Below are 24254 nucleotides of genomic sequence, written 5' to 3' on the forward strand. Positions count from 1 at the left end.
CCAAATATAGTCCCATCTACTACCTCATTACATTTTGCATAAGCAATGTTCTGTGGAAAGTCCCCATTCAGAGCTGCTACTTAAAATTCTCTTGAAGAAATACCAAGACCATTGTTTATTAATTTTCTCAATGTCCACAGATTTATTCCCCTGAAGGCTTTATCTATAGCATACAGTTAAACTAACAGTTCATCACACTATTGCTTGATATGTCCTACCGTGATATTCACACAAGAACTTACCAACTCAGAAAATAACTAGTACAGAACCCTAATAAATTTAAACTGTCCCTCGCAATGGTCCTAATTACTGTACAACCGCAGAACGATTAACTTCCATTTTTCTTAATTAACCACTTTTTTCAAACTTCATCTTAAGGGACATCAGAGAAGAGCTAAAAATGTTAGACAGGACACAAAACAAGATACAGATTCTGTAATTTTTTTTATAAAAGCATTACCACTTCATAATTTTCAGTTATGTTTACTGCCACTTGTAGCAAACTTCCATAAAGTAATCATTGTAATCATCTTTCTTAGTGTGTTAAAAAAAAATCAGAAAATGCTGCTTCTGAACAGGTATAAGGTAAAGGGTTAAAATAGTAATCCTGATGTGAAATATAAATAACCCTCCAGGAATGTTACATTCTGATACACAAACATCAAAACTACTCGGACCGCATAAAACACGGTACCTGCATCAGAAACTGCATTCCTATAAAAAAACTTTTAAAGCTGCCAAATTTATGTACATATACACAAACAGTTCACTTTTTAATTCTGTCCACACTACAGATCATCATTCCTGCATTTAAAAATAAATTTTGTCAAGTCTATTGGAAATGCCCACGAAAAGAGAAGACTGCTTAACACAAATGGAGAATGGCTTTATTGATCTCAGGATTTGTCCAGTCATTCCTAATATCATCCATGTGGTTATCAAAGTCCACAAGACTTTCATAAGACCTGCAATCAAGCAGATTGGCTGTAATCCTCTGAGCTTCATGCCAGTCTTCACAATAATCGCTATGCAGAAAGAAAAAAGTTAAGGGTTACTATTATCATCTTACAATAGCAGCTGTTACTGTGCTACTGTACAGACTGTATCAGCCTGGTTCAATAAAACAGACAGCACTTTAACATCAAGCAGACTTTCTGTGTCTGACTATTCCTGAGTTTACAATAATATTTAGTTACAAAATATTTCAAGATTTACTTAAAAAATCTACTACATTCTACACGCACTAACAGTATTAGAAATGTTTAAATACTACTGCCTGTATGTAGTCAGAGAGCCCTATGTTAAGTTATATTTTAATACGTTTCTTAATTCTGCTCCACAGAATGAATTAAAATAAATCAATTATTAGTCAGTATTAGTATAATGAATTTGTCAAAAAAGTTTGCTAATGAAATGAATGCAGCTCCCAATCAGACATCAGGACAAACACGATACACAGATTTAAGATTTTTTTTTAGATAATGACCTACAGGCGCACAAGTCATCCTACTGGAGAATGAATGTTCTCCAACAGGGTGTTAATGTATAGATACTGCCCATAAAATGTCTATCACTGCATGGCAGCTTTGTGAAGCATGACTTAAAAAAGGAAATGGCCATTTTTTACACTCAGTGAACATGGCTTTGCTGTTTAGTGAGAGTACAGTAGACTCCCTCTTATCCAGCCTCTCTTTAACCGGCCATCAAATTGCTGCCATAGCCCTAGCAAAAGAGAAGAAAACTTCTGTGTCCTCTGGGCTAAATAATGACAGACATTTGAGTTTTAGACTTCATATTCATTAGAAAAATGCATATTAACACAACTCCTGTTACCCTAGCTGATTTATAACCTATAAATGCTATTTTGTATGCTTTTTCTGATTAACCAGCCATTTGTTTATCCAGCCTAAGACCGGATAAGTGGGAGTCTGCGGTATAAGAACCCCCCCCCCCAAAAAAAAAACAAAAAACAAAAAAAAACAAAAAGTAAAGTGCATCTGTGGGATTGTATGAGATACAGAATGATACAGTGAAAGAGAAACAGAGCATGCGAGTGACAGCACAAACCTCAACTACTCTGGTCAAGAATTCTGGATAAAGGTAACAAAACTGGTGGGTGGGGTGGGGCAAAAATTAGGGTCAGTCTTTAAATAGGCCAGCTACATTTTCTCAAGAGTAAACATCAAACTGTAATGTGTAGCTTCTTCAAACACAGTGCAAGTATTAGGGGTAGTTGAGAGGCATGGGGAAGGGTTGCAATGCCATACATTATATGAATTTTCTTTTCATTCACCTGATCATAATAAGACATCTGATGTGTACTTGCTGAAGAAAGTAGCTGCAACTGCTGGACATATTTGTGTGATGACATTAAATACTTAAACAACATATTTTGGATGGAAAATACTTCCTCCAACAACAATTACATATATTATAGCAAGCTTGAAACATTAGGCAGAGGAACTATTTTACATCAAAAATATATATAAAAAAGTATATACTAAAATACAAAATTTACCAAATAGCTCATTATCTAACCACAGTAATGCACTCCAGAGTGGGTGCTAAAAGGGAACCAACAGATGACCTGTGTTATGTTAAGGTCCTCTGTCCGTTGTAATGGGTCTCATATCCTCTAGGAAGTGTGTGGATTGATTCCAGATATTTCTGAGGAACCACTAGAGAGTTTAATACATATCCTCACCAAAGTAATCACTGAGATGGTTAAGGCCATGAACCCTACTGCCCTTAACAGTTTCTTGGCTGCAATCACAGTCTTTTGTGCCAAAGTCTGAAAGTACTGTGCAAGGGATTCAATTTTTCCTTGGAAGAAGGTCCTCTGCTTGCTGGAGTTCAGTAAGATCACCAGGAACACAATTTTCTGGAAGAGGTAAGGCTCGACATAGGGATGCTGAATGAAAATTCCAGACAACAATCCATGGTGAACTACAAAGCTCTATCAACTGGGATTCTGCCTGGATGAAACAGACATCCATGCAGAGTTAAAAGAATGCTTTTGGTTCTGCAATAAGCACTAATGGAGACAGGCACTCTATAAACATTCAAGGTGCAGTAGCCTATCCAAAGGCAAGGAAGTAAACAGACAGTGGTCCCAGGGAATTGCAGTATAAAGGCAGGCATCACTGAGACAAAGGGCATCTACCATGACATGAAGAAACAAGTAGCAAAAGTGCCTTCATTGTAAACATTTTGAATTTAGGAACCTTGAGGTAGGCATTCAGCTTTGCGTGGAACAAGATGAGACTTCAAGGATCCTTCTTTCTACACACTGACACTGGTTCTACTACATCTAGTTGTAATAGCTCTTGAAGAACTTGAGGGCTGAGATGTATTTGGTCTCCTGGCATGGGAGCATAACTTCTCATCTTTAGTTTTCTTATAAAATTAAGTTTATAACCCTTATATCTATAGCATCCACTTACCTCTTGTAATGCTTTCACAATTTATTATGTACTGGGTTACCCCCTTCCTGCTATCTTGGGAGTATAGTACAGTTGTGTACACTTACCATAAATGTAGATGTTCTGAGTACATTCACTGTTGCAGTCATTACATTTAGGTAATCTGCTGGCAGGTTGCCCTCAGTTGGCCTGATTAACAAAGTCTTGGGTCCTCCGTCGGTTGCTGTCCCTTCTTCCACAATGTCAGGTCATCAGGGGGTAAAAAACAAGTAGCCGACACCATTACATCAGTTTTTCTTGCCCCAGATGTCAGGTGCCCCACTAATGGGGAGCAAATAAACACAAAAACACAAAGATATACCTCCAACCAAAAGCAAATACATCAAAAAGGCTTTTAAGCATAGCAAAGGAAAGGAGAGGTATAGTCAGAAAAAAACTAGGGGGCTGGAGGGAGGTTAACCAGGACTGCAACAGTGAATACACTCGAACATCTACATTTATGGTAAGTGTACACAGCTGAGCTATGTTCTTCGTGTTTCACTGTTGCAGTCATTACATTTGGGTAGAGTCCCAAAGCTATGGTTGGGAGGAGGAGTTTATACAGCTTTAGGGCCAGCTATAAGGCCCTGCAAGACAGCAGTGACAAAGCAAGCTCTGGATTTAGAGAAAATTGATAAATGATAATGCTTGGTGAAAGTATGTACAGAACTCCAGGTAGCAGCTTCTAGGATATCCCTGGTAGGAACACCTCTGAGAAAGGCTGCAGAAGTAGATGCAGCCCTGGTGGATTGAGATCCTGGGGGATAGGTTTTCCATGGTGCTTATAGCAGAAATGAATGCAATGGCTTATCCATTTAGAAATGGTTTGTTTTGAAATAGCCTTCCCCTCTGCCCCTGCAGCAAATGATACCAGCAATTGTTCAGATTTTCTTCGAGATTTAGTCCTGTCCAAGTAGAATCTTAGTTGTCTATGCAGATCCAAGGAATGCAGAATCCATTCCCCTTTGTTCTGTGGACTGAGGAAGAAGGTTGGCAAATGAATGGACTGATTAAGAGCCACACTGGAAACCACCTTGGGCATAAAGGATGGATTGGTCCTGAGAGATATCCTGTCCGCATGAAAGATGATGAAAGGCTCCACTGCCATAAGGGCCTGTAATTCAGATATCCTTTTAGCTGAAGTGATTGCTAAAAAGGATGTTTTCCAAGAAAGAAATTTAAGTCTGCAGTAGCAGCTGGCTCGAAAGGAGGTAGAGTGAGTTTCTCCAAAACAAAGTTAAGGTCCCAGGCAGGGGTAGGAGCTCTCCTGGGTGGTCTCAAGTTTTTTGCGCCTCTGAGATACTGCTTGAGCAGAGGATGAGAGAAGAGGGGTGGTTCTGTGTTACAGTAAGCTGAAAGTAGAGTTTTGTACCTACCATAAATGTAGATGTTAGAGTGTTCACCCTGCTGCAGTCATTACACTTGGGTTATCCTGTCGTCAAGCGGTCCCGCAGTCGGCCGGATTTCCAAAGTCTTGGTCCGACGTCGGTTGCTGTCACCTCATCCCTGACGTCAGAGTGCCAGGGGTACATATATTGCAACCGACGCCATTTTCTTCAGTTTTTCTTGCCCCAGATGTCAGGTGCCCCCAAAAAGGTGATCCAAATTAGTACCAAAAGGTGGGAACACTGTACAAACACAAAAACCCTTTAGCTAAAAGCAAATACATCAGTAAGGCTTAGCAAAGATTTAGCCAGTAAATCAGAGGGGTTGGAGGGAGGGTAACCTGGACTGCAGCAGGGTGAACACTCGAACATCTACATTTATGGTAGGTACAAAACTGTACTATGTTCATCGTGTTACCCTGCTGCAGTCATTACACTTGGGTTGAGTCCCAAAGCTAAGGTAGGGTGGAGGCATCATAGAAGGTTAGTGAAGGCAATGAGGCCCTGCAGGACTGCAGTGGCGAAGCCTGCCCTGGACTTAGAATAAAGAGGTAAGTGATAAGTGTTTGGTGAAGGTGTGCATAGAACTCCAAGTTGCAGCTTCTAAGATTTCCTTGGTAGGAACCCCCCTTAGAAAGGCTGTAGAGGTAGCTGTTGCCCTGGTAGAGTGGGATCTAATGGTAGGAGGAACTGGTTTCCCATGATGGGTATAGCAGAATCATATGCAATGGCCTATCCATTTAGAAATGGTTTGCTTGGATATGGCCCTCCCTTGAGAAGCTGTAGCATAGGAAACAAAGAGCTGGTCAGTTTTTCTGAAAGCCTTAGTCTTATCCAAGTAGTAACGAAGCTGTCTGTGAATGTCCAAGGAATGCAGGAGTCTCTCACCTTTGTTCTGTGGATTGGGGTAGAAAGTGGGTAGGTGGATGGTTTGATTTAGAGCTACAGTGGAAACCACCTTAGGCATGAAGGAAGGATTAGTTCGTAGAGAAACTCTGTATTGATGAAAAATGAGGAAAGGTTCCACTGCCATAAGTGCCTGCAATTCTGAAACTCTCCTAGCAGAAGTTATTGCCAGGAGCAGGGCAGTCTTCCAAGATAGGAACTGAAGGTCTGCAGAAAAAGCTGGTTCAAAGGGAGGTAGCATTAGTTTTTCCAGAACAAAGTTGAGGTCCCATGTTGGTGTAGGAGCTCTTCTAGGTGGTCTAATGTTTTTTGCCCCTCTGAGGAACTGCCTTAGGAGAGGATTTGAAAATAAAGGTGGATTTGTGTTGTAGTGAGCTGAAATAGCTGAAGCATGGATTTTAATTGAGGAGAAGGAAAGTCCTTTATGTAACATCTCAGCTAAATACTGCAGAATGTGAGGCATATGAGGTTGAGTTGTGTCTTGGCCTTTAGCTTGATTCCAAGCAGAAAACCTTTTCCATTTGTCCGAGTAAGCCTTCCTGGTGCTTGGCCTCCTGGCTTCTAGAATAACATCCAGTACTGCTTGTGAAAGAGGGGCTGGTTGGATGTTTGATTTGCCATGCAGCCAGGTTTAAGGTTTTGATCTGGCTGTGTAGAATCTGCTTGTCTTGCTGCGTGAGCAAATGAGGTATTTGAGGCAATATCCATGGTGGGCTGAGAGCCATATTCTTCAATAGCGGGTACCAGTGCTGGCGTGGCCAGTCTGGGGCTATGAGAATCATTCGAGGTTTCTCCTTTTTGACCTTCAAAAGAACCTTTGTGAGAAGAGGTAATGGAGGAAAGACATATGCTGTCAGGTTTTTCCAACTGAAGGAGAGAGCGTCCACTTTCTAAGCTTGATGGTGGAATGTCCTTGTACAAAATTTTGTCAGCTGGTAGTTTTGAGGACTGGCAAACGGGTCTATATTTGGTAGGCCCCATCTTTGAGTTATCATTGAAAATATTTGTGGGTCTAGCTTCCACTCGTGGGGATCTTTTATGTTTCTGCTTAGGTCGTCTGCCAATCTGTTCTTCTGTCCTGGCAGGAATTGAGCTTGTAACTGGACTTGGGAGGCCAGAGCTGTGTTCCATAAGATTATTACTTGCCTGCAGAGAGGGTAGGAATGTGTGCCCCCTTGTTTGTTTATGTACCACATTACTGTGGTGTTGTCCATCTTTATTGCAAGTTGTCCAGGCTGTAGTAGATCCTTGAAGGCTGTCAGAGCTTTCTGTACAGCTAGCATCTCTTTTTGGTTTATGTGCAGTTTTCTTTGTTCTGCAGTCCATAGGCCTTGAATGCATTGCCCTGCCATGTGTGCCCCCCAGGCATAGTCTGAAGCATCTGTTGTGATAGTTTGCCTGGGTGGGGGCAAGGTGAAAGGCTGACCCTTGTTGAGGTGACATGCCTGTTCCCACCATAGAAATTCCTGTTGAAGGCAGGGAATGAGAGATATCACTGTGTCCAAGCTGTGGCTGTGTTGAGACCATACGCTTTTTAGGTAACACTGTAATTTCCTCATATGCAGTTTTGCAAATGGTATTATCAGAATGCAAGATGCCATGAAGCCCAAAGCCTGCAGAATTTTTCTTGCAGTTAATTGCGTCTTTGTTGCCATTGTCTTGAAATATTGAGTCAGTTGTAATTGCTTGTCTGGTGTAAGATATGCCTTCTGGGCCGTTGTGTCCAAGCTGGCACCCAGGAATGTAATTTTTTGTGAGGGTACTAGTTTTGACTTTTTTTCGTTTACTGTGTACCCCAGACAATTCAGTAGATGCTTCACAAAAGCCAGATGTTGTAAGAGGATGTCTTTTCTTTCTGCTTGGATGAGGCAGTCGTCCAGGTATGGATATATTTGAATTCCTCTTTGTCTGCAGTATGCAATTACTGGTGCCAGGCCTTTTGTGAATACTCTGGGCACAGTAGATAAGCCAAAGGGCAGTGCAGAGAACTGATAATGGGTTGAACCTGCAATGAAACGGAGGTATCTTCTGCAACTTTGTCTGATAGGGACATGCAGGTATGCCTCCTTGAGGTCCAACGTTACCAGCCATGCTTCCTTGCCCAACATGGGAAGTAGCTGCTGTAGTGTTAGCATCTTGAATTTGGGTACTTGTAAGTAAGTGTTTAGAATTGAAAGGTCCAGAATTGGTCTCCAAGCATTTTCTTTTCTGGGTACCAGGAAGAGTCTCGAGTAAAATCCTTGGCCTTGCTCTTGAGTTGGTACCCTTTGAATGGCTCTCATGGCCATGAGAGCTGTAATTTGTTTTTGAGCCTCTGCCCTTTGATTTTGTGGCAGGTTTGGCATTCCTCTTTTTATTGGCAAGGTGTGAAAGTGGAATCTGTATCCTCGTAAAATTATGTCTAGTACCCATTTGTACTTTGTGACCATGTGTCAGTTGTCTGCAAATAGTGCTAGTTTTCCCCCCAGGGGGGCTGACAAAAGAGTTTTGTTTGGCCAGCTGAGGTGCAAGTCATTGAGTTTGTCTTCTGGTGGGTTGAGACCTGTCTTCTCCTCCCTTCTGGGTTGGAGTGCCCCATTGGCGAGGTTTATACTGAGCTTGTGGTTGTCTTCTGCCCCTTGGGCGCCTGTATTTACCCCTCTGAGACCTGTCAGTGGCTGGAAAGGACCAATTTTTTGTTGGCCAGTTTCTGCTAAAGCAAGGGGGTTGTACTTGTAGGAAATCTTTGACTGTCTGCATTGATTTTGCCGTATCTTCCATTTTCTTTAAAACTTCTGCTTTAACACCAAAAAGAACATCCTGCTGTAAGGGAGCATCTAGTAGTTTTGCTTTAACATGATCAGGCAGACTTTGTTCCTTTAACCAGACATGCCTACATATAACTGATCCAGTGACAGCTGCTCTGCAGGAGGCCTCTAAAGAATCAAACCCACATTGCAAGGTATGTTTGCCCACCTGCTCGGTGGCGTGCAACAAATCCTGTACTTCTTTCAATTCAGATTGTTGAGGGAGGGTGGTTATCTTTTGTTTTAACTGAGAGATCAGAAATTGCTGATACTTAAGCATATGAAACTGACACTTTAGAGCTCTCATAGCTAAAGTGGCTGAGGTGTAAACCTTTTCCCCCCATCTGTCTAGTGCTCTTGAATCCCTTTCAGAAGGTACTGGATTTTTAGCCATGGAAGCCTTAGCCCCCTTGGGACCCTGGGAGAAAGTCTCTGGGTCAGCTACTGGGCTTTTGTAAAGAAATTTGTGGGAATCAGGTACTCTGTAGTATCTGTCAGGCTTGGCCGGGGCAGGAGGCAGAGAGTCAGGGTTGATACTGGATTCTAAATAGACATCATCCACAATATCCAGAACAGGAGGGATGGCTAGAGGTCTGTGCTGGGGGAGTAAAAGAAACTCACTGAGCCTTTTCTTGGAATCAGAGTAATCCTGACCTTCCCAGTGGAAATGTTCCCTCATAGTGTGTAAAGTTTCCCCAAAAGAGTAATCTCCTGGAGGGGAAGCTGAGGGAATAGAGTCCTCAGCATCAGAATCTTCATAAGGAGAGAAGGAATAGTCTTGGTCCTCAGAGGAATCCGAAGAAATAGACAGTTGTTCAGAGGAAGCAGATTCTTCCTCTTGTCTAGGCCTTTTGTCAGGAGGAGGCTGAGAACCCCTGATAAGAGAAATCAAATCTTCAGCCATCTTGAGCATCTGTTTCTTAGGCATAGGGCCTTGAACAGTAGACTGAAGTGAAGCCTTTTTTGGTTTGGAAGGAGTCTTCGACTTGGAAAACGTTTTGACTAAGAGTCGTCGGTCTGAAAACGCCTTCAGAAACTGATGGCGTTTCAGAAGCACCAACGTCCTTGGAAGGTAAATCGTCGGTAGGGCCTGAAGTAAAAGGCTGCGTCAGCCTAGTACATTCCGTCAAAATATCTGTAGCGGTCTCGGTTTCTAGAACTGCGGTAGTCAGAGGCTGCGTCAGAGCCTCACTGATAACCGGAGAACCGGAGACCGGATCAACCGAGGCCTCGGAATCGGGCTTAGGCCTGGGCTGTCGATCCTTATCCCTGTGCTTTTTGTGCACGCCGGTAGTCGGTAGCTCCGACAGCATGTTATAATTAAATTTTCTGCCAAAAAAGTGTCGTGCGAAATCAAATCGTCTTTTAATAGTACGTTTATTAAATCTAGCACAAAAACGACAAGAAGTGACGTCGTGATCAGGGCCTAGGCAAGGTATGCAATAAGAATGAAAATCCTTATGAGGTATTTGCTTCCCACAAGAAATACAATTGTTAACTTTTTCTGACATCGGTCTGAGGCAAGAAAAGTTTCCCCAACGGGGTACTTAGCTTTACAGAAGACTTTGGTCTGAAATTCGAATTCGAAAATCTCAGGAGTCGGCCGACCGGCACTTGCAAACTGCTTCTGCTTCGGGCACCGCGTGGCAAGAAAGACTGAAGAAAATGGCGTCAGTTGCAATGTATGTACCCCTGGCGCTCTGACGTCAGGGATGAGGTGACAGCAACCGACGTCGGACCAAGACTTTGGAAATCCGGCCAACTGCGGGACCGCCTGACGACAGGATAACCCAAGTGTAATGACTGCAGCAGGGTAACACGATGAACATCTAGCTGAGGCGTGGATTTTAATGGAGGAAAAAGACAGGCCCTTGTGAAGCATCTCAGTTAAGTATTGCAAAATCTGAGGTAAACTGGGTGCTGCTGTGCTCATCCCTAAAGACTGGTTCCAGGCACAGAACCTTTTACATTTGTCAGCATAAGATTTTCTAGTACTAGGTCTCCTCGCCTCCAAGATTACATCCATCACAGGTTTGCTGAGGGATAAGGGTGAATTTACGTGATTAGCCAGGCTGCAAGGTTCAATGTTGGAAGCTGAGGGTGCAGAATTTGGTTCTCCTGCTGAGACAGCAGGGAAGGGGTCTGAGGCAGGTGCCATGGAGATATCTGCGACACGCTGCGCAGGAGGGGGTACACCAGTGTTGGTGTGGCCAGTCTGGAGCAATCAAAATCATTCTTGGTTTGTCCTGTTTGACTTTTAGTAGAACTTTGGAGAGCAGAGGCAGAGGGGGAAAGGCGTAGACTGATAGGTTTTTCCAGCTGAAGGACAGAGCATCCACTTTCCAGGCTTGTTTGTGGGGAGTCCTTGTGCAAAACTTGTCCAACTGGTAGTTCTGGGGAGAGGCAAATAGATCTATGTCTGGGCTCTCCCATTTGCTTGTCAACATGTTGAAAATCCGTGGTTCCAGTTTCCACTCATGTGGGTCCATGAGGTTTCTGCTTAGTCCGTCTGCCAGTGTATTCAATTTTCCTGGCAGGAACTGAGCTTGTAGATGCACTTGGTAGCTCAAGGCTGTGTTCCACAATGCCATGGCTAGTTTGCAGAAGGGGTAGGAATGTGTACCCCCCCTACTTGTTTATGTACCACATAACCGTGGTGTTGTCTGTCTTTACCATTAGTTGTCCTGGAAGAATGTAGTCATTGAAGGCTGTCAGAGCATTCTGTACAGCTAACATTTCTTTTTGATTGATATGTAGGTGCATTTGATTTGGGTTCCACTTGCCCTGAATGCACGTCCGAGCCCCCCATGCATAGTCTGATGCATCTGTAGTTAGGGTCTGGGCGGCAGGGGGTAGTGTGAATGGTAGTCCCTTGTTTTGGTGGCAGGCTTCTGCCCACCACAGGAATTCTAAGCGTAGGCACGGTACAATAGGAATCATTGTTTCCAGGCTGTGACAATGTTGACTCCATAGTCTTTTTAGATACCACTGTAGTTTCCTCATATGCAGTCTTGCATATGGAATTAAAAGAATGCAGGAGGCCATGGCTTGCAGTATTTGTCTTGCAGATAGTAGGGTTTTTGTGGCCACTTGTCTGAAGTAAGTTACCAAATGAATTTGCTTCTCTGGCGTGAGGAAAGCCATCTGGGCAGTTGTATTCAAGCTTTCACCCAGGAATGTAATCTGTTGACAGGGTACCAGTTGTGATTTCTTTTTGTTTATGGTGTACCCCAGACAAGTTAGAACCCTTTTTACAAACGCCAGATGATTTAGAAGTATGCCCTGGTTTTCTGCCTGAATTAGACAATCGTCCAGGTATGGGTATATTTGAATATTTCTTTGCCTGCAAAATGCAATAACTGGAGCCAGGCACTTTGTGAATACCCTGGGTACAGTAGACAAGCCAAAGGGCAGTGCAAAAAACTGATAATGCAAGTAGCCTGCTTTGAAGCGTAGGCATCTTCTGCAAGATTCCCTGATTGGGATGTACAGGTATGCTTCTTTTAAATCTAGAGTTGCCACCCAGGCATCTTTGCCTAGCATAGGAAGTAACTGGTGAAGAGTCAGCATCTTGAATTTTGGAATCTCCACAAAGGTGTTAGACAGGTCCAGGATGGGACTCCATGATTTGTCTTTTCTGGGTACTAGAAAAAGCCTGGAATAGAAACCTTGTCCCTTTTCCTCTTCTGGTACCAGTTGAATAGCCCCCATGCTTAAGAGGGAAAGTACTTGTTTTTGAGTCTCTGCCCACTGATTTGGGGGGGGGGGCAGGTCTGGCCAACCGTTTGGTGTTGGCAATTTGTGGAAATTAAATGTGTATCCCTGGGACACTATCCATTTGTCCTGGGTTATGAGTTCCCAGTTCTTTGCATGAAGAGCAATCATTCCCCCCAAAGGGGTGGTTAAAAGATAAGTGCTTGGTAATTTTAAAAGGAAGTCATTGAGACTGTTTACTATAGGGGAGTGCCTTATTTCCAGATTTGGAAGTGGAGGCCCCCCACTGCTTAGTTCTGAGTCCACTGGGACTGAAACCTGGGGTATTTGCTGTGTCTGGGTTTGGTTTGAGAGGATCTGGAAGGGGCTGAAAAGGATCAGTTCTTATTAGGCCAGTGCCTACTAAATCTTCGATGTTGCACTTGTAAGAAATCTTTAACAGTTTGCATAGATTTAGCTTTATCTTCCATCTTTTTTAGAACTTCTTCAGCCTTATTGCCAAACAGGTGGTCGTGATTTAAAGGAGCATCCAACAATTTAGCTTTAACATGATCACGCAAAGATTGCTCCTTAAGCCAAGCATGCCTTCTAAGCACAGACCCAGTAACAGCGGCCCTGCAGGAGGCCTCTAAAGAATAAAAACCACATTGCAAAGTTTGTTTTCCAACTTGTTCAGCAGAATGCATTAAATCCTGTAAATCTTTATTTTCCACACAGTCAGGAATCAACATAATTTTCTGTTTAAGCAGTCCAATAATATGCTGTTGATATTTTAACATATGAGATTGGCAGTTTAAAGCTCTGATTGCCAAGATTGCAGAAGTATAAACCTTTCTACCCCATCTATCCAGCGCCCTGGAGTCTCTATCAGAAGTGGTAGGATTTTTAGCAGTAGAAGCCTTAATGCCCTTGGGTCCCTGAAAAAATGGTTTCTGGATCGGCAACAGGATTTTTTTAAAAGGAACTTGTGGGACTCAGGAACCCTGTAGTATGTCAGGTTTACTAGGAGCCGGAGGCAGGGAATCAGGGGCTAAATTGGATTACGAGAACACATCATCAACAATGTCTATTATAGGAGGTATAGCCAAAGGCCTATGCTGAGGTAGAAGGAGGAAATCCCTAAGCCTCTTTTTTGAATCAGAAAATTCCTGGTTTTCCCAGTGGAAATGCTCCCTTAAAGTATGTAAAGTTTCCCCAAAAGAAAAATCCACAGGAGGGGAAGCAGAGGGAATGGAATCCTCTGCATCAAAATCCTCATAAGTAGGTATGGACAAATCCAGGACATTAGAAGAGTCAGAAGAAACAGAATCCTGATCAGAAGATTCACAATCAAGCTCAGCCCTAGGCCTCTTGGGGGGGGGGGGGTTGACTACCCCTGATTAGAGTAATTAGATCTTCAGCCATTTTTAGCATTTGTTTTTTAGGCAGAGGGGCCTGAACATGTGGCCTGGGCGTCAGTTTTTTTAGACATGGATCGAGATTTAGGCCTTAGTAATGAAGGCTGTGTCAATTTAATATGCAAGTCTGTAGGCCTGAATACACCCTGAGAAGCCGGTGCCTGAACAGCGGCTCCAGACCCATCCAAGGTAGAGACATCTGCGGGTTCCATAGGTGAAGTATCTCGCTGCATACCGGACTCCGAATGGGTCTCAGTAGAGGCCTGCAAATCAGACGTAGCGGGTATCAGGGGCTGCAAAAGTGACTGAGTACCGGCGAACTGGCGACTGACTTAGGAGAAGCGTCATCGGCAGTTTTGGACCATGGTGGCCTATCTCTGTCTTTATTTTTGCATTTTTTCAGAATCCCGGTAGTCGGATGGCTGACGGGACAACATTTCTGGGCAATTAAACCGAGAACCAAAATATTTAGAGGCAAAAATGTACCAACGGCGGATAGTGCGCTGATTAAATAAAGCATAAAGCTGACAGCAAGGTACGTCGTGGTCAGGGCCTAGGCAAGGAATACAGTACAAATGAAAATCTTTATGAGGTATTTGCTTTCCACAAGTAATACAATTATTAACTTTTAGTGACATCGGTAAGGAGCAAGAAAAAGTTTCCCCAACGGGGTACTTAGCTTTAAGTTGAAGACTTCAGTTCTGAAACTCGAAAACGAAAATTTCAGAAGTTGGCCAACCTGCACGTGCGAACTGCTTCTGCTTTGGGCAGCGCATGGCAAGAAAGACTGATGTAATGGCGTCGGCTGCATGTTTTATACCCCTGACGACCTGACATCATGGAAGAAGGGACAGCAACCGATGCAGGACCCAAGACTTTGTTAATCAGGCCGACTAAGGGCAACCTGCCAGCAGATTACCCAAATGTAATGACTGCAACAGTGAAACATGAAAAACATGAGGTGAGGAAGGTGGACAGAGATGGAGTTGTGCTTGGGGGGAGAGAAGGGTTTTTATACAGCCATGGCTGTTACCTTTAAGAGACAGGACAAACAGAGCCCATAGACCTCAACTCCTAGCCCCATTATCATTTATTTCTGAAGAGGGCACCCCTTCACCTGGTTGCTCATACTTTGCCTGTGACAGTAGGCCCAGTTTTTGATGGATAACTTCTCTTATATCTTGGCTCTTCACTGCCTGCATTAGTCTTCCTTATTTCCTATATTCTCAAGTACTTCAACAGTAGGCAAAGTCAGGCCCCTTATCAGGTGGGGCATTAAGGAGCACTACTATGACATCCTCTGGCAAGGGCTGAAGCCTCAGCCAAGCATGCCTCCTAATCCTGCATTTTTTTCTCTTATCTAAGTATAAGCTGTTCATCCAGCAAACAAATTTCTTCTCCTTTACTTTGCATGATGTAAGGTGTCTAGTCCTCAAATAGCTACAACATTTGTTGAGGATTTTGTGGAAACCCATGGTGCCACAGACAAAACAAGGGTCAAAATAGTATACTGAAGGTGCTATTCCATTACAAAACATCTTTACAGTGTTTTGTGTCAATAGGGATATGCAAACCGTCATCTTTCATGTCCAAGCTTATTAAAAAGGCTTGGAGAAAGATAAGAAGAAAAGGGTTTTGGAGGGTTAACATTTTGAATTTTGGAATTTTTAAACATGTTTAAAATGGATTATACAATCCCCCGATGAAAAAGACCTATAAGAATTGGAAAGGCCAGGTGCTGCTGACTTGAGGGAACCTAAGAAATCTCTTAAGGTATTGGAGGATTCCACAGTAGTCTATATCATTTTTTTTTTAATAAAAACCAAACTTTTTATTGCAATAACCTTCAAAACAATCAGTTCTACATTAAGGTATAGTACAGTTTATGGAAATCTCTTTACCGTACATTGCTATCACCGATTTGTCTCTTCAGCTCATTTTGCTCCACTGTCCACTTCTTCAGAGCCATGTCTACCAAATACTTTTAAACTTTAACATTTAAGATGCTGGTCCCAAACAGACTAGAAATGAACAGGGAACTATTACAAGTGCAAGAGTCTAAAGCACTCAAAAATCACCAACTCGAGGCTTAGGACTCCAGTGTTTTATAGCTTCTACAGGCTTTTGCTCGAGTATGAACATAAACAGTTCAGGCAAGTGGATGGCACACCTTACTCGATCGCATTTGAAATCCAGCAAGGTTAAGTACAGCAGCTGGAGGGAGTGGAAGGAGGTGGTAGTGCAAATTAGGGCAACAATGAAGGGAATTTAGGTTTAAGGAGCGATCAGGGTTGGAATTTTAGATTTAGAGAATGATCACGGACTTCAGGTTTAGGGAGAGGGAGTGAAATTTTAGGGTTTGATAAGAAGGAATCAGGTTAGGAACTGGGTTGGAGATTTAGGGTTAAAATTAGGGCTATACAGTTTAGACCTGGATGTTAGGAGGGCTAAATAGTCAAGTAAGATAGAGTTAGAGGGAATTAGAGCACTTGCCTTTTTGACCAAGTGGCAGTGAACTAAAAGGGCAAGAGCACTTGCATTAGACCCAATGAACAGTCATCTATACAATCAAGTAACTGGTGACAAAACATATAAATCAATGAACTTGCATTTTATTCATGACTTATCCCCTCTAACTTATTTTAAGTAAAACATTCCCAATTTTTTTAAAGATAGATTATACACCTATCTTCCAAAATAAAGAAGAGTTAATAGTCATCTCACACCTGCAGCTCCAACTTTAGAAAACAACTAGAATTGGACACTTGTATATATACACACAGTGCATCCACTATAACCGAGAATAATGCTCCAGTTGTACAATCCATGGAAGCCACCTTCTTATATCATTTTGCTAATTATTCAACCTGTGTTCTTACTCTTCATTTCTTCTATCAAAACAACTACCTCTGATCATTGAACACGCCCTGATTTCCATTTTTATGGCCTTTGCTGCTGCTACTACTACCACCCAAACAACAGACCATTTTACTGCCTGAACTTCCTCCTGCAATCCTGACCCCAGTATCAATACTGCTTCAGTAAATCTCTGCCTGTTTTCAGTGACCAACCCTATCATCTCTGGCAACCCCCTCTTTCCATTCTCTAAGAGTCTGACACTTTCAAAAGATGTGAAGGCAGTTTCCCCTCTCTGCACTACCAAACCTCCAACACCACCCATCAGCTACTGCACATATTTTCTGTAGCCTCACTGAGGGGTAAATATTTATGTAAACACTTCTAGACAAATATTCTATACTTTCTCAAACCAGTGGCCTATTTAAATAATACATCTTCCCACAAATATTTTCAGTTAATGCTGTTCCTAATAACAGAGCTCTTCCTCCCTTAACTTGTCCTTTTCTTTTCATGTTTCCCCTAACGACCTGTATATATTAAATGCTAACTTTCTCCACCTTATCAATCCTTTTCATTTCTAAAATCTATTTCATCAACCCAGGCCATTTTACATGCTCCGACTTTACTTATGCCAAATTCTGCACTCCCTCTTTTAATGCTTGGTAGCATAAAAGGGCACTGGTTGAAAGTTTAAATCTTTAGTTGACCCTTCCCATTCCGGAACCTCCCCTCCTGTCAAACTCACCCCAATACCTGATATCTGTTTCTAAGTGTGCTCCCCTCCTTGGGGCCATGGTAACATAACTTGCGACTTGCTCCCATGGGTAAAACATTTCTCAATTTCTTCTACCTCTTAGTCTTAAACATCAAACTGACCTCTGAATTAATCACATACCACAGGAAGGCCACCACCACCTGTGCTTTCCTGGCCCGCATGGCTTAATTTATATCAACATGCACTAGCCAATTATTTTTTTTCTAAAAGGAACTTCTTCCAGAAAGTTATAACCATGAGCCTGTAGCCTAGCTAAATATGACAGTGGTTCTGCCTTTACACATATCTCCTTATATCCAGTACTCCCAGGCCCCCTTCATCTCTAGTGAGAGTTAATCAATCCCATTTCACCCAAGATGGTCACCAAGCCAAGTAAAATACTTAATCCATTTTTTCATTTTCCTCTCCTCTGTTGCATTAAACAGAGACCAGAATGATTATGGAATATACAGTAAACATGAGGTCAGGTGCTGCTGTAAAACTTGTACCCTCTTTTCCAAATCCAAACACAACTTCAAGGCCTGCAAGTCTTTATACATTTCCCCTGTTAACTTCTCTCATCTCCATCGCTACCCACTATAAAGTCTTCATCTCGGTTGCCCTACCCTCTACTATACCAATTTGGAAATCTCAAATCTGCAGAAGTTGCAACTTCCACTACAACCTTGACTTTCTCATCTTGCATCCATGACTTATAAGACTAGGAAGTAATACACTTAATGGCCTAATAAAGCACATCTTCAACTTATCTTTAACCACTAGTACTCTTCCACCTATCTTTATATAGTCTGATTATATCATCCCCTAAAAACTACTCTACCCAACTATGTCAATGGTTTCTGACCAATAACTATTAACTTGCCTATTAGACAACATACTAGAAAAGCTTGTGTAAAGACAAATGGAGTACCGGCAAAAGTATGAAAACCCTCACAAAAAGATAGCATGGATTTAGGTCAAAACACACTGACAGTGTTACATACTGATGACAATTATTTGCAGCATGGACAAATAGTTTATGGCAGTGGTTATATTCATAGACAAAGTGGACTTTCAAAACAGCTGATCACTCTGCTTTTTCAGAAGTGCACAGTAATTTAATTTTTCTTTTTTAACTGATAGCACCTTCATCTTTTTTCCCCAAAATACTCCTTACACTCTGGGGTGGCTACCAAAGGAATTCCACAGGGATCAGTTTTAAGTCATCGCTTCAACTTCTCATCATTTTTTACTAACAGCAGCGATTAACAACCCAATGACTGACATAAATACAACCACTTTCAATCTTATGTTTATAACAATACATTTTGTTGATATACATCTAACTATCTCATACATTCAAGGATGCCCATTCCATACATTGCTGAACATCAGCTTCACATTTAATACTTTAATTTAAAATTTACAGCTGAATAACTGAGCATGTTATTAATTATATTAGTTCTTCTCACTGGCCTATCTACCGTTACCTGCTTTCCTGTTGATCATCTTTGTCTATGTACATTATCTACAGGGACTATCCCTGCAGGACTGTCTTCTTACTTCCCCTATTACAATTAATACAGTAGGAGGAAAAAGTTTGTAACAGTAATTTAACTAGTTCTCTTACCTCAAATCCCTCAGTGGATCTCCAATGTCTGGTAATTTTTCTGAGCAGCAACATTATCACTGCCAGTAAGTGTGTGATCCTCTTGTTTCCTAACTTTTCCTCCATGGTTCCCAGACAGAAATAAGTTCTGTCCACTTTAATGTCTACACATACAACCATACAACAACCTTTATTAACTCCTAAAGTCCTGTCTGGTACTCTTCTGAATGGCATCCCCTCCCATAAAGTGTGAATCTACCTACCTTTGAACCGACCTTTCTCCTAACACTACAAAAAAATTCCGAGACACCAGGAACTATTTTATTCAATTTTCATGGGTACAAAAAACATCTGTGAAAAAAATTCAAAGGGAATATCTGAAAAGCAACTGGCCTGTGTAGTTTGTTGTGCTAAACTATACACCTCTTCTTGATTTTTCCTTGGTACACCGTCTAACCATTACCCAACTCTTTTTCACCATCAACACTTTATATGATGTCCAAATGGCTGCACATTGAGTAACATCTTAATATCAGCTCCCCCAGTGTGAAAACAGAAACTCAGTAAAGAGAGCCAGTGAACTTGTCTTTTTGGGTAAACTTCAGTAGCTGTCTAGTAAGTGCAATGCCTGTCTGCCAGCAAAAATGAAATTCAGAGAACCCGAAAGAAAATGCATCACAAAAGCTGAGGAGAAAACACTGATTGTGAAGAATTCTGCAGCTGTTCAGCAAAATGCAGTGCAAGCTTCAGCTTTTCTGCAATACATGACTTCCAGTAAACTAGTGCAAAAAAAAAATAAGTCAGATGTACTCAGGAGCTGATTAAAATAAATAAAAAATACTGAAGGAGCACATCAACTCAAATAAAAAAGGATGGAAAAAATATAAGAAGCTTTAAACAGATACTCAGATGAGGTGATAAAAATGAGAGGCTGAAATGAAGAAAAGGCCGAGTGAGTATGAGACTGGTCAGGAAGAGATGTCTGAAAAAATAAAATTAGAGGACAGAGTACGTAGGGGAAAAGTACAGTTTTGTACCTACCATAAATGTAGATGTTCGAGGATTCCATTGCTGCAGTCCTTACTATTGGGTATAGTCCGCGTCCAGTCGGCCCGAATACCAGAGTATAAGGCTGACGTCGGTCAGGGCGCATTAGACTGACGTCAGTACGTCAGGGTACTAATGCGCATGACCGACGTCATATCCTCAGTCTTTTCTTGCCCCAGATGTCAGAAGACCCTAAAAAGACAAGTCCCAAAATACCTGCACCAAAACATGTACAATATATACAAGAATATATACAAAAATATAAGCATGTAAACTCACCTACACAACCACCCCTAAACACAGAGGGGAAGGAGGGAGGGTAAATTGACTGCAGCAATGGAATCCTCGAACATCTACATTTATGGTAGGTACAAAACTGTACTATGTTCTTCGCTTTCCATTGCTGCAGTCCTTACTATTGGGTAGAATCCCAAAGCAGAGGTAAGGGAGGCTGGCAAATCATAAAGAAGTAGGAGCTGACAACATGCCTTGCAAAACAGCTGTGGCAAAACCAGCCCTAGACTTAGAGTAGATAGGAAGGTGATAATGCTTAGAGAAAGTATGCACTGAACTCCAAGTAGCTGCTTCCAAAATATCCTTAGTTGCCACCCCTTAGAAATGCTGTTGAAGTGGCAGTAGCCCTAGTGGAATGAGGCCTAATCCCAGCTGGAATCTCCTTGCCATGATGGGAATAACAAAATGCAATGCAAAAGCCAATCCACCTAGAAATAGTTTGTTTTGACACAGGCTTGCCCTGTGAACTCAAAGCAAAAGAAACAAACAACTGCTGAGACTGCCTAAAATCCTTAGTCCTGCTTAAATAATAACGCAATTGCCTGTGTACATCTAAAGTGTGCAAAATCTTTTCCCCTTTATTTTGAGGGTCTGCATAAAACGTAGGCAAATGAATAGTTTGGTTTAAAGCCACACTAGAAACCACCTTAGGCATAAAGGAAGGATTAGTACGTAATGATACCCTATCCTTATGGAAAATCAAAAAGGGCTCTACTGCCATAAGGGCCTGCAACTCAGACACCCTTCTTGCAGAAGTAATAGCCAACAGAAAAGCAGTCTTCCATGACAAGTATTTCAATTCAGCAGTAGCTGCAGGCTCAAAAGGTTGTAGAGTAAGTTTTTCCAACACAAAATTGAGATCCCAAGCAGGAGTAGGAGCTCTACGGGGGTCTTATATTCTTTGCCCCTCTAAGAAACTGCTTGAACAAAGGATGAAAACAAAGGTGGGTCACAATCATAGTGAGCTGAAATTGCTGCAGCATGAATCTTAATGGAAGAGAAGGACAAACCTTTGTCCAATAACTCAGTAAGATATTGAAGAGCCACACTCAAATTAGGCTCAGAAATCTCCAAATTCTTTGCTGTACTCCAAAATAAAAATCTCTTCCATTTTTCTGCATACACTCTCCTTGTACTAGGTCTTCTAGCTTCCATAATCACATTTAAAACTTGTTGAGGAAGTTGAGACCTGCTGTGTTTCAACACAGAATATGCCAGGCTGTTAGATGAAGAGAGTGAAACTTGACATTGAGCAGATGACCGTCCTTCTGAGATAACAGATGAGGAATCAGAGGTAAAGGCCATGGAGGCTTCTTTACCAGACTCCGTAGTAGTGGGTACCAGTGTTGCCGAGGCCAATCTGGAGCTATCAAAATCATCCTTGGCCTGTCTTGTCTGACCTTTAATAGTACCTTTGGAAGAAGAGGCAGAGGTGGAAAGGCATACACATGAAGGTTTTTCCAACTGAAAGACAGAGCATCCACTTTCCAAGCTGTGTGATGAAACCCCTTTGTGCAATACTTTGGCAGCTGGTGGTTTAGTGGAGAAGCGAACAGATCTATGTCTGGAGTTCCCCATGACACTGTCAATTTCTGAAATACATGAAGATCCAGTTTCCACTGTGGGGATCCATGATTTGTCTGCTTAACACATCTGCTAAGGAGTTCTGTGCTCCTGGCAGAAACCTTGCCTGAAGAGTTAGTTGCAAGCTTAGCGCAGTCTCCCATAAAATCATTGCTTGCCTGCATAGAGGATAAGAATGTGTTCCCCTTGCTTGTTGATGTACCACATGACAGTTGTGTTGTCTGTTAGAATCAACACCTGCCCTGGAAGAAGTAACTCCTTGAAAGCCATTAATGCAAACTGGACTGCTAACATCTCCTTCATGTTGATATGTAGATGCTGTAGTCTGGCAGGCCACTTGTCTTGTATCCACTTTCCATTTAGATGAGCTCCCAAGCAATGTCCGAGGCATCTGTCGTTAAAATCTGACTTGCCTCTGGCCGGGTCACAGAGAGTCCCTTGTTTAGGTGACATTCCTGAGCCCACCACAAGAATTCTTTTGAAGGCAAGGTATTATTTGAATGACAGTGTCCAAATCCTGGCAGTGCTGTGTCCATACATTTTGAGATACCATTGTAGCTTCCTCATATGCAGTTTGGCATTGGGAAGCACCAGAATACAAGATGCCATGAACCCTAATGCTTGAAGGACTGTCCTTGCAGTCAGCACGGACTGATGAGATAGTTGATGGAAGTAAAGTGACAGACTCTTTTGTTTGTCCGGGGTTAAAAGGCCATCTGGGCTGCTGTATTCAGTCTCACACCCAGAAAGCACATGTCTTGAGAGGGTACTAGACTGGACTTTATTTCGCTCACAGAATACCCTAGGCATCTTAGCACTGCTACAACATATTCCAGCTGCTGTACTAGGTCTTCCTTTTCTTGAGCTAGAATCAGGCAGTCGCCCAAGTAAGGATAGATTTGTATTCCTTGTTGCCTGAAGTAAGCTATCACTGGAGCCACAACCTTTGTGAAGACTCTGGGCAGTAGATAAGCCAAAGGGCAATGCAGAGAACTGATAATGAGAATTTCCAGCTCGAAACCGCAGATACTTCCTGCAACTTAGCCTTATAGGCACATGAAGGTAAGCTTCCTTGAGATCTAAAGTTACCATCCAGTGATCTTTGCCCAGCAGAGGTAAAAGCTGTTGTAACGTCAACATCTTGAACTTGGGAATGTCCAGAAAAGTGTTGAGGAGAGATAAATCCAAAATTGGTCTCCACGTGTTCCCCTTCTTTGGTACTAGGAACAGGCGAGAATAAAATCCTAGGCCCCTTTCTGATACAGGGACTGGCTGAATGGCCCCATCTGGAGTAACTGAGAAACTTGCTTGTGAGCCTCCTTTCTTTGTGGAGGAGGAACGTCTGGCATGCCTTTGAAAGGGGCATTGTATGGAAATAAAATCTGTAACCGTGGTGAATGATATCCAACACCCATTTGTCTTGAGTAATTAAATCCCAATTTTCTTTGAAAAGAGACAGTCTTCCTCCCAAAGGAGCTGCCAGACGAGAATCTACTGGCAGCTGAAAAGACAGGTCATTGGGTCTGTTTACGAAAGGACTGACCCCTGCCCTCACCAGAAGTCTGAGCAGGTGAACTCCTGTTCTAGGCCTAAAAGAACCTTGAGCCCTGCCCCTACCACGTCTAGACCTACCCCTAGACTGGGAATCATAAGCAGGATATGTCCACCCCTTAGCAGGCCAATTTCTACTAAACTTGGTGGCTGCACCTGCAAAAATCTTTAACAGTTTGCATAGACTTAGCTTTGTCCTCCATTTTCTTTAAAACTGCTTCCACAGGCGATCCAAACAACACATCAGACTGTAAAGGAGCATCCAAAATCCTTGTCTTAACATGCTCAGCTAAATTCTGATCCTTCAACCAGGCATGCCTGCGAAGAACAGAACTAGTAGCAGCCACCCTCGAGGAGGCCTGTACAGCATCAAAACCACATTGCAAAGAATGCTTACCCACTTGCTCAGACACATGAACCAAGTCCAGCAACTCTTTACACTCAATACCTTCCGCCAAAGCATCCACCTTAGATTTTAATTGTGAAAGGAGATAATTCTGATATTTTAGCATGTGAAACTGACAATTCAACGCTCTCATGGCTAGAGTGGAAGAAGTATACACTTTCTTTCCCCACCTATCCAAGGCCCTTGCCTCTTTATCAGTGGGAACAGGATTTTTAGCCACAGAAGCCTTAACACCTTTAGGCCCTTGAGAAATAGTTTCTGGGTCCGCCCTAGGACTCTTAAACAAATACTTATGAGCTTCGGGCACCCTATAATACCTATCAGGTTTAACAGGAGCAGGAGGCAAAGAGTCAGGATTCAGGGAAGCCTCTGCAAAAACATCTTCCACCACATTCAACACAGGAGGAATAGCTAAGGGCCTATGCTGGGGTAAAACAAGAATTCCCTAAGCCTTTTCCTGGAATCAGAGTAATCCTGGCCTTCCCATTTAAAGTGCTCCCT

General features: G+C 42.4%; 1 protein-coding gene across 1 annotated transcript in view; it reads right to left on the bottom strand.

Annotated features, from left to right (window-relative positions):
- Positions 1 to 427: 427 nt before the first annotated feature.
- The window catches only part of EMC8 (ER membrane protein complex subunit 8), a 583181-nt gene continuing 559354 nt past the window's right edge, over positions 428 to 24254 (bottom strand). Inside the window, exon 5 of the mRNA XM_044081758.1 lies at positions 428 to 1025. Coding sequence (XP_043937693.1) covers positions 866 to 1025 — 160 coding nt within the window. The 3' untranslated portion in view covers positions 428 to 865. The remainder of the gene's footprint in view (positions 1026 to 24254) is intronic.

Source organism: Protopterus annectens, chromosome 8.part1 (genome assembly GCF_019279795.1).
Source record: "Protopterus annectens isolate FY-2018-M chromosome 8.part1, PAN1.0, whole genome shotgun sequence".
NCBI lineage: Eukaryota > Metazoa > Chordata > Ceratodontiformes > Protopteridae > Protopterus > Protopterus annectens.